General features: G+C 35.4%; 1 protein-coding gene across 1 annotated transcript; it reads right to left on the bottom strand.

Annotated features, from left to right (window-relative positions):
• Positions 1-3: 3 nt before the first annotated feature.
• Positions 4-11,921, bottom strand: LOC114331841 (transmembrane protein 17-like). The gene is made up of 4 exons (XM_028281514.2): positions 11,640-11,921; positions 4,270-4,373; positions 4,100-4,213; positions 4-316 (listed from the first exon to the last, which is right to left on the bottom strand). Exons 1-4 carry the CDS (start codon positions 11,713-11,715, stop codon positions 14-16), a joined length of 597 nt encoding a protein of 198 aa, XP_028137315.1. The 5' UTR covers positions 11,716-11,921; the 3' UTR covers positions 4-13.
• Between the last annotated feature and the right edge of the window lie 11 nt (positions 11,922-11,932).

The raw sequence follows: 11,932 nt of genomic DNA, 5'->3' as shown, positions 1-11,932 counted from the left end.
TGTTTATTTACATTTATTGATTATTTTCTACATTACCTTCACCTTTGTCCTGATTTAAACAATCACCAGTTTTATTTATTATAGCTTTTTCTTGTTGCCTCTGTTTCTTTAACTTATACACTGCAGTTTGTTCAGATGCAGTGAATTTAATAGCACAATAACCAGATATGAGCTGTATACAAAGAAGAATAAACATCACAGCTTGTACAATGATTTCCAACACGTACATACGGAAATATGGATTGAATAGTAAAAAACCTTGAAGAGGCAACTGAAGCAGTATTGAAAGCATCCAAAATCCAGCCAGTTCTGGAATCTAAAAAAGAATAATAATGATTCTAATAGTTTGCTTTAATCTACAGTAGCTATCAAAACAGTAATAGAATAGGCAGTCCATTTAAGATTATAAAGGGACTACAACAGGGCTGCTCCACATCCCCTACTCTGTTCAAAATATTTCTTCAAAAACCCTGAAATCCTGAAAGTGCAAAAGAGTGGGTATGCCACTAAGAAACGAATACCTATATACCCTAAGTCTTGCTGACGATCAAATAGTAATCGCACAAGACGAAGATGATCTCAGTTTTATAATGAGGAAACTGCAACAGGAATATATAAAGAATATACCTAATGGAAATAAACCTCAAAAAAATTGAATACTTAACAGCGGAGAATAAAGAAATAAAACATCTGGAAATAGACGAAGATAAGGAACAGAACAGAAAGTACAAGTCTTTAGGTTTCATAATATCAAACAAAGGAGCAACTGAAGAAGATATAAAAAACAGACTACGACAAACAAGAGACTGCATACGAAAATTGAACTAGGTAAGTACTGTGGGATAAAAGCATCAGTATAAAAACAAAAAGAAGGATATATAACACCATGACAAGAAGTATTCTCACTTATGGGTGTGAGAATTGGACAATAAATAAGGAAACCAAAAACAAAATAAGAACAACAGAGATGGAATTTCTAAGGAGAAGCTACAGAGTAACAAGAAATAGAATAAATAACAGACATTAAGAAAAGAATGGGAATGATCTCAGATCTAATAGATTATACGGAACAGAAGAGATTAACCTGGTACGGACATGTCAGAAGGGCAGACCAAAATCGTTGAATAAATAGAATAACAGAGTGGAGCCCGATAGGAAGAAGGAAGAAAGGCAGAACCCGTAGATCTTTTAGAGATGAAGTGGACGAAGTAATGGAAAGAAGAAATCTGCAAGAAAGGGACTGACAAAACAGAAAGAATGGTTGAGTGAAGGAATACTGTGAAAACTGTGGAAATCTTTAACATATAATATCTCTTTCTCTTGGACCATCACTCCTAGTGGAGTATTGGGCGCATCTGCGTTTCTTGGCCGATATTGTAAGATGGCAGCTCAGCGCGTCTTCTTGTGTTTATTCTCTGGTTAATCTGCGTACCAGTTCCTTCCATTCTCCTCTGTTTCTTGCTTTGTTTTTCACTTCCCCCCAACTAAAGTCGATTCTGTTGTGTTCTCTGGTTACTGTTTTCTTCCAAGTATTATCTGGTCTTCCCCTCTTTCTTGTCCCCTCAGGTTGATATTCGAGTGCTTGTCTTGTGATGTTACTAGGATCTTTTCTTAACGTATGGCCGATCCATTTCCATTTCTTCTGTCTGATTGTTGTTATTATACTGGTTTGTTTCGTTGGTTTCCATAGTTCTTCATTAGTTATTTTATTAGGCCAGTAAATTTTTAGGATCTTTCTTAAGGACCTATTTACAAAAGTCTGTAGCCTCTTTGTTGTGCTTTCGTCGTGCTTCCAAGTTTATGCTCCGTAGAGTAATATGCTTTTTACACAAGTATTGAATATATTGATTTTTCTTGACTCTGTTATTTCACTTGTTTGCCAGATTTTATTTAACGCGTTGAAGGTGAATTGTGCCTTCGTTATTCTTGCTTGTATGTCTTTCATGCATCCTCCTTTTCTTTCCATGATTGATCCCAAACAAGTGACTTTATCTACTTCTTCAATTTCTTTGTCTTTTATTTTTATTATTATTTTATTTGATTAATTTGCGGGTTATCATTTTTCAAGATTTTTGTCTTCTCTGTATTTATCCGGAGACCAATCATGTCAGAGTACTGTGTTAGCTTATCGACTTTTGTTTGCATGTGAGTTCTGTGTTCTGTTAACAGGCAGACGTCGTCAGCAAATTCAAGATCTTCAAGCCTCAAGCTGATTAAAGAGGTTCCATCTAATACCTGTCCGATCATCCGTTACTTTCCTCATAATCCAGTTTACCAAGATAAAGCACAAAGTAGGTGATAAGATACAACCTTGTTTAACACCGCTTTCAATAGCTATTTCTTCTGTGAACGCTCCCTCGTGTTTTAGTCTAGCTTTATACCCATCATAAAACAGTTTGATCAGGTTAATAATTTTTGTTGGTAGACCATACTATCTTAAAACTTTTTACATTTGCTCCCTATTGACTCGGTTGAAGGCCTTTTCAAAGTCGATAAAACTTAAATTTATGTCTTTCTGCCATTCATTTGCTTGTTCTAGGATGATTCTTAAGGTGCATAATATGTGATCTATAGTGGAGCGTTTAACACGAAAGCCTGCTTGGTTACTTCTCAGTTTCTTGTCCAATTCTTCTTTCATTCTTTCGAGCAGAATTTTTGTTAACACCTTGGATGAGGCGCTTAATAGAGTTATTGCACGCCAATTTTTACAGTTACTCAGATCTCCCTTCTTTGGTATTTTTATTATCAGTCCCTCTTTCCATTCTTGTGGCAGTTCTTCGTTGGTCCATATTTTATTTAGAAGTTTATGTAGCATATCTATGGCTCGTTCGGCGTCTGATTTTATCAGGTCGATAGGTAAATTATCTGTTCCTGCGGATTTGCCATTCTTTAATTTAATAATTTAAGTGTGTTAGCAATTTCTTCTCTTGTAATTGCCCCAGTGTTAACCTCTAATTCTTGTATTTCAATTTGATCATCCAATCCTTGTGTTCGGTCATGTTTGGCGTATATTTCTTCAAAGTATTCTCTCCATCTTTGAGTTATTTCTTTCTCAGATTTAATTAATTTTCCTTGTTTATTTTTTATTACTCTTACATTTCTTACTCCTTACTCGATTGCCTGTTAGGTTTCGTATAATCGTGTATTGTGTTCGTAGATCATTATCTTGTGCTGCTCTCTCTGCTGATTTTAGCATTTCGTTTATTTAATTCCTTTTATCTTTTCTAGATGCCTTCTTCACTTCTATGTTATTTGCTTTGTATTTTCTTTCGAGGATCTCTTCTTCCCTTGTTCCTTCTGTTTGCAATATGTCTTTCTTGATTTTCTTTCTTTCTTCTATAAGTTGTAACGTGTCTTTAGTTATCCATTTTTTATTTTCACTTTTTTTCAGCCCGATTGTTTCGTCTGCTGTCTTCATCATGACCATCAGTATAAAAACAAAAAGAAGGATATATAACACCATGACAAGAAGTATTCTCACTTATGGGTGTGAGAATTGGACAATAAATAAGAAAACCAAAAACAAAATAAGAACAACAGAGATGGAATTTCTAAGGAGAAGCAACAGAGTAACAAGAAGAGATAGAATAAATAACAGAGATTAAGAAAAAATGGGAATGATCTCAGATCTAATAGACTATATGGAACAGAAGAGATTAACCTGGTACGGACATGTCAGAAGGACAGACCAAAATCGTTGAATAAATAGAATAACAGAGTGGAGCCCGATAGAAAGAAAAAAGAAAGGCAGATCCCGTAGATCTTTTAGAGATGAAGTGGACGAAGTAATGGAAATAAGAAATCTGCAAGAAAGGGACTGACAAAATAGAAATAACGGTTGAGTGAAGGAATACTGTGAAAATCTTTAGCATGTAATATAATCTACAGCAACGCTAGATACACCTTCAACCGGATAGGGCCTTCTTCTATAGCCACAACTTATGAAGAGCAAGCCAGTTAGATCATGAATTATTTAGTTCTGAGTTAGATTATGAATAGCATCCAGAGATAATTCGGAGCATGAATCGATAGCATACAAATGATAAGCATAAAAAATACTAAAAGAACATGAAAAATTACTAAAGAACTAACTACTCACTTTATCCTTAAGATTGCCTTCATACCCCAAATAAATCCTTAACAATTCCACGCCAAATATGGTGCTAACAACAGTAACCGATATATACCTATAGAGTTCATCGTATGAGTAGTACTAAAAAATAACAGTATAAATATACACTCTTATACAGATTTATAACAAATACTTACATTTTTGTTCATAAAAAGAATAATAACAATCGACCAAATCGGTAAAAAAATCAAATTGAAATATAAAGACATTTGTAGAGTAAGGTTTGAGCGCATTTTCCTATCTGAAAAAAAAATTAAGGAATATAAAATGAGAATAACATGATGGTACAGATTGTATGCGTTATACTAGATTTACTCCTTCTAAAGATTTGAATTTACACGAATTTTGATGTACCACAGGGCATACAACATCCACCCTCAGATCTTTTTGGCCAATAGTATGATACAGTGGCGGCTGGTCAGAGGAGGCAAGGGAAGCTTAGCCTCCCCATAAATTTTTTACACATGCTACACTGTTTTGTTTACTTAACGCTTCGCGTTAGAGATATCGGAAAAAGTTATTTGAACAAGTTGTTCCAAATAATATCCTAATCCCACATACCAAATTTCATCACAAAATTCGCACTTTTAGTTTTTTCATTATTTGTAGTCAGGATCCTAAAACTGAAGCGGAGGCTGCTGGCCGGAAAGTCTCACTTGCTAATGCTCCGCACAGCCCAGCAGCGTTTAAGGAGACCCGGTCTTCTTAGCGCTGCATTATCGCTTAAGGCTACGGCTCCACGGGCTGGAAATTGACGCTAGCAGTAGCCGCAAAACGAACTTAAGGTTCCGCAGAACGGAATAGGAATAGCCGAACTGTACCGACTACAGGACTTGTGCGTAGTCGGTTCAGTTCGGCTATTCCCATTCCGTTCCGCGGAACCTTAAGTTCGTTTTGCGGCTACTACTAGCGTCAATTTCCAGCCCGTGGAGCCGTAGCCTTACGCACACGCTGCCCGGAGATTTAGCAAGGGCGGTTGATCGGCCAGCAGCCTCCGCTCCAATTTTAGGATCCTGGTTACAAATAATGAAAAACTAAAAATGCGAATTTTGTGATGGAATTTGGTATGTGGGGTTAGAATAATATTTGGAACAACTTGTTCAAATAACTTTTTCCGATATCTGTAATGCAAAGCAAAATATCGGCAATTTACCGTGTTTTTGGATTCGCAGTAGGCCGGTTTTAGAATTAAAAAATTCAGTTGAGTATCTTAAAAAATGTGAACCTTCAACCTGTATGGACTGCAAAACTTCAAATCTGTATTTATTTTGATATGCATATCTGCTGACGGAGATAGACTTGTTAACAAATAAACGACACAAACTTTGGTAATACTCTTTTACAATTAGACTAACCATTTTTAAAATGATATGATATTATGAAATTATGAATTATGATGATATTATAAAATGTAAATAAATAATGGTAAAAAAGGGGCCTTAAAGTAGATTTTTTGGCGGATTTTTTTTGCTAGTGCAAATTTGTCTAGATATTTTACAGTTAGGTATAGCCTCCCCTATTGTAAAAATCACGAGCCGCCACTGGTATGATACAATTGATCCAAAAGATGGCATAACCCAGACAGCATCACCTAAAGTGAAAGTTATCCTCCAACACCAAATTGTTCTACAGTGGTGTTAAAAAGTCCTGCATCACCTAAGCGTCTTATAGTTTTTGAGGTTTAACACAAGTTTTTTTGTATATTTTCGCTAATTCATTTTAAGTTTGTGCTTTTAATTAACATTATCGGTATACTTACTAATGTTTTTTTAATTACTAGCTCAAAATTCTACAGAAAAGATTAAAATAATCTGATTGAAGGGATTTCCCATAATCCGAGAAAATTATGAGGTGATTATTAAGTCGTTAAAGTACTATTAAATTGAATCTTAATGACAAATTTGCCACATATTTTGAGAATATAAACACTTTAGTTACCCTAACACATTTATTCACTCTTTGATTTTTGATAAAAAGGTCAAAATGTCATCCCAGACCAAACAAACTAAATTATCGAACGAAAAGAGTTTTGAAAATTATTTTTCACCATAAAAACGACAAATCTAGTCGCGAAATAGCATCCGCAGTAAACTGTAATCAATCTACAGTAATTAGAGTCATTAAGAAGTATGCTGAACAAGGAAAAATCGACGACAGACCGCGTATTTGGTAAGGTGATGCAGGACTTTTTAACACCACTGTATATGGTCCATATAATGTTCAAAAAAAGTCACACAAATTTGTAGTTTTTTAAGTTTTTCGTCAATATTTCTAAAACTATGCGGTTTAGCATGAACAACCTTCTATACACAACTGTTCTACATTAAATTTGAAATAAAATAGGCCCTATGCATAATCCTTCTAAAATGAACAGTTCCAAAGTTACGGAGGCAGTATAGTATAATTGGTCCAAAAAATAATCCAAATTTTGTTCAGTAAAAAGTTACACCATTTTGAGCGTCCGGTTTGGGGGGAGATGGGGGAGAAGTCGGTAGATTAGTAGTTTTTTTTTACGTTTTTCGTTAATATTTCTAAAACTATGCTTTAGCGTAAACAATGTTCTATACAAAAATGTTCTACATAAAATTTAAAACAAAAAAGGTCCTGTACATAATTGTTATAAAGTCAACGGTTCCAGAGTTACAGAGGGGGAAAAGTGGAGGTTTTCGATACTTTTTATATTTTTTGGGCAATTGATGATGATTTTGGGTGGTGAGGTTGACGTTTGTTCAAGAGTTTATCACTAACATACCATCGGACCTTTTTTGTTTTAGATTTCATGTAAAACATTTTTGTATAGAACATTGTTTACGCTAAAGCATAGTTTTAGAAATATTGACGAGAAACGTAAAAAATCTACTAATTTACCGAATTTAGTAAATTCTACTAATTTATTTCTCTCCCATCTCCCTTCCCAAACCGTACACTCAAAATGGTGTAACTTTTTACTGAACAATATGTGGACCATATAGAACAATTTGGTGTTGGAGGTAAACTTTTACTTTGGATGTCTGGGTTAGGCCTTTTTTTGGACCAATTATACTATACCACTTCCGTAACTTTGGAACCGTTTATTTTAGAAGGATTATGCATAGGGCATTTTTTATTTTTTAGGGCATTTTAATGTAGAACATTTTTGTATAGACGGTTGTTCATGCTAAACCGCAGTTTTAGAAATATTGATGAAAAACGTAAAAAACTACGAATTTACCGATTTCTCCCCCCTCTCCCCCCAAACCCGACGTTCAAAATGGTATGACTTTTTTCTGAACATTATGTGGACCATATAGAACAATTTGGTGTTGGAGGATAACTTTCACTTTGGGTGTCTGGGTTTGGGTCTAGTACATATTACAAGGCATTGCTGTTGCCTATAACACCATGGTCAAGTATATCAACCTCAATTTGTACAATACATAATTTCACTAACAACTTATCGGTTACAAAATTGTTCTTGATAATCTTTTTAATACAAAATGAAATATTGAACAAGTGGACAAAATGAAATAGGAGTCTGGATTACGGAAAATCTAAATCCGAAATTAGAAATTTGAACAAGAATAGAGCAATCAAGAGCAGGTTTTTGAAGATGAGGAAATTTTTGAGTAGCCAAAGACTCAATCTGCAAATTCGATACCGGATGGTAAAAATGTTATATCCACTCAATACTTCTTTATGTTGCCGATGCTTGGACTGTTAATGTTGACTTAATGAGAAAATGAGAAGGCTGCAAGCTTTTGAAATATGGCTTTTTAGGAGAATTTTAAAAATACCATGTGCCGATCATGTTACGAACGTATACTCGTATTACGATCATATTACGAACGATAATGTTGCACAGTAGTCGAAGCAATAAAGCACCGATTCGTGACTTAATAATTCCTTTTGCATTCGATTCGTGAATGCGCCAGGAAACTTTGTGACCCCGAGCCATAATATAATATTGAAAAACTGCATACAAAAAATGCATTCTTAAAGTGCATCTCAAACAGACAATAAAAAAAATTCAGAACTCCTAAATTATAGGCGGAAATGAGTTCAATTTTGTTACTATGAGGTTTTTGAGGTCACTGAAAACGAATATGACGTCATAAGTAATCTCCGGAGTATATGGCGCCAAGGGTACCTACTGTTTACCTCATCATTAAAATTCATTAAAAAATTAGTCAAAAATCATCAGTCGGGGGGTTTTTGGGGTCTCTAACGACGAATATGACATCGGAAGTGATCTCAGGAATACCTGGTGCCCAGGGTACCTACTGTTTACCTCGTCTTCTGGAGTTTTCGTCAAATTCATTAAAAAATTAGTCAAAAATCATTACCCAGGTTTTTTTGGGGTCGCTGACGACGAATATGACATCGGGAATGATCTCCGGACTACCTGGTGCCCAGGGTACCTAGTGCTTATCTCGAGACTAATGATTTTTGACTAAGTTTTTAATGAATTTGCCGAAAACTTCGGATGACGAGGTAAACAGTATGTACCCTGGGAATCAGGCACTCCGGAGATCACTTCCAATGTCATATTCGTCGCCAGAGACCCCAAAAACCTCATGAGTAATGAATTTTGACTAATTTTTTAATGAATTTGCGGAAAACTCCAGAAAACGAGGTAAACAATAGGTACCCTGGGTACCAGGTATTCCGTAGATCACTTCCGATGTCATATTCGTCGTTAGCGACTCAAAAACCCCCGAGTAATTATTTTTGACTAATTTTTTAATGAATTTGCCGAAAACTCCAGAAGACGAGGTACCCTGGGCACTAGATATTCCGGAGATCACTTCCGATGTCATATTCGTTGTTAGGGAGCCCAAAACCCCCAAATAATGATTTTTACTAATTTCTTAATACATTTTTTGCCGAAATCTCTACAAGACGGGGTAAACAGTACGTTCCCTGGGCACCAGGTTCTCCGTAGATCACTTCCGATGTCATATTCGTCGTTAGTGACCCTAAAAACCCCCCGAGTAATGATTTTGACTAATTTTTTAATGAATTTTAATGACGAGGTAAACAGTAGGTACCCCGAGCACCAGATACTCCGGAGATCACTTACGACGTCATATTCGTTTTCAGCGACCCCAAAAACCACAGAGCAACAAAATTGAACTCATTTCCGCCGATAATTGACGAGTTCTGAATTTTTTTATTGTCTGTTTGAGATGCACTTTAAGAATGCATTTTTTGTATGCAGTTTTTCAATATTATATCATGGCTCGGGGTCACAAAGTTTCCAGGCGCATTCACGAATCGAATGCAAAAAGAATTATTAAGATCCGTCTTGTCGTTTTTTTAGGAGGTAAGGCCGATTTTATTGCTTCGCCTACAGAATGGGAAGAGAGAGATAACTTTTGACCACCATTAGAAGGAGAAAGACGGCATATTTGGGGCATTTACTTAGAAATGATAAGTACGAGTTGTTGCAGCTGATTTTGAAGGGTAAAATCAAAGGAAAAAGGGGTCCTGATAGACAAGACAACAGAATATTCTGGTTGAAAAACATTCCGACTGGACCGGGTTAAATACACAGACAATAAATCTTCATTAGTAGAGTTGGCACTAGAAGAATCTTTTTGAAAATGATTTTCGGAGTGGAAATCGAAACGTCAAATATTTTTAGGTAAAAATGTAATTGTCATTGCAAACAACTGTGGCTAATCCCTTCTTCTTCTTCTTCTTCTTCTTCTTCTTCTTCTTCTTCTTCTTCTTCTTCTTCTTCTTCTTCTTCTTCTTCTTCTTCTTCTTCTTCTTCTGGTTACCATCCGTTTCGGATGTTGGACCTCATATTGACAATCATAACCTTGCTCGGTGCGGCTCGAAACAGTTCCGTTGAAGTTTTCTTAAACCATGTTCTCAAATTCTGGAGCCATGATATTCTCCTTTTACCGGGTCCTCGCTTACCTTTGACTTTACTTTGCAATATGGACTGTAGCAGGGAGTAACGGCTGATCCCATATACACATAATACACACACCCAAACTTATATGGAATCACCATGTATTTCAAAGTAATATTTATTTCTTTTGAAAAAACTTCTTGCGAAGAATAAAGTTTTTTATTGAAAGTAAACAAATATATCAGACAATCAGATAGTACAGCTCGGTACGGTATAGGTTATTTGCTTGAGTTGCAAATTGAACGAAAATAAATAAACTAACTTTTGCGTCCAAAAACGAAAATTTGCCTGATGTGAAGTTATAGAACTCACAACGAGGAAAGATTATTGGTCTTATGGAGAAAGTAATGTTCTCAGTGGGACATAGCTGTAGAGCTAGGCGTAATACAGGGCGTTCTGTCCAAAACCTATGCTAGGTAACAGGAACTAGGAAAGCTCAAAAATAAAGCAAGGGAAAGTCGCCAAAAGTAATAACGGCTCTCCAAGATCGTTTAATCGTCCAATCAGCTGGAAGACACCCAACCATTTCTCACTTACAGCTCCAAAGGCAGCTTTTGGAAGCTACAAGTGTAACTGTTTCAGTTGAAACGATAAGAAGAAGAGTTCGTACCAAGAAGTATACAGCAGAAGACAGTTATGGGTTCCCGAGTTATCCAGACAGCACAAGAGTGATCGTCTAAATTGGTGTCTTGGTGTCACCAAAACTGGAATATTGGGAATTGACAAAATGTGCTATTTTCAAAAAAGTCAGGATTTGTGTAAAATCAGATGACCCATGAAATCGTGTACTTAGAGGTCAAGGAAGACAAGCAAGAACGAAAACTGTCAGATCTGTTCACAAATACACAAGGGGAAGTGTAATGTTCTGGAGAGGCATTGTGATCCGTAACAAAAATCCTTTAATTTTCATCCAATCAACTTTAACTGCTCACAGGTATGTTGATAACCTGTAGTCAGGCTCTGGAGAGGTGCGACAGGAGAAAATTTAATTTTATTGCATAATAATGGACCTCTACAAACCATTAGAGTGATTACAGACATCATTGAAGCAGAAAGTATTATTTGTTTGGAGTGGCCTGCTTGCACACCCGAGCGTAATGCTGTGGTGTATTTGTAGGATATACTTAAGAAAAATTAGAGCTCGCCGGGATAATCCACAAAACACCGCACGGCTAGTACAAGCTGCTCTTAAAGGATGGAGCAACCTACCACAACAAAATGTTGATAATTTGATTAGGAGCGTACCCATGCAAACTGCAGCTTGGATAAGGACTAGAGGTGATAACACTGACTACCACAAAATACAAAAAAAAAAAAAATAAAAACAATTTAAACATTATTCGTTTTACATTGAAATTTTTTATGCTATTGACTTTAAAACAACTACTTTCAATTTGTTTGTTAAATATTTTATTGTTTTATTTAATTGTTATGCATTTCTTATTAAATTGCTTTAAAATAAATATTGTTTGACTTCGTGTTTGTTTTTTTAAATTCGCACGAAATAGTAAGAAATATCAGATGATTCCATGTAAGTTTGGGTGTGTGTATTTACCTTAGACAAGGCACAAGAAAACAGTTTTAGAACTTTATTTAAATTATACTTACTATGTTTACTTTGTAAGTTTACTTCATTTGAAATATCCGAAGGGATACTTCGAGTTCTTGGTTTTATTAAACACATTGCTTTAGCAATACTGCACAAACTTTTAAAACTATATGCTAATGATTTTTTTTCTATATCATAAAATACTTGTTAGCAAACAGTTTTCAGAAAATAATGCTAAAAAGTAATAAATGTTAAGGTATATGTTACTAGAAAATCCACCAATATTGTTTGGTGTATAATATTATAGTCTTTTGAAGACCGATATTATTCTCAAAATATGTTTTGACAGTAA

The sequence above is a fragment of the Diabrotica virgifera genome, chromosome 4 (assembly GCF_917563875.1).
Source record: "Diabrotica virgifera virgifera chromosome 4, PGI_DIABVI_V3a".
NCBI classification, from domain to species: Eukaryota; Metazoa; Arthropoda; class Insecta; order Coleoptera; family Chrysomelidae; genus Diabrotica; species Diabrotica virgifera.
Note: the sequence above shows the minus strand (reverse complement) of the source record. Positions and strands in the feature narration are given on the sequence as shown.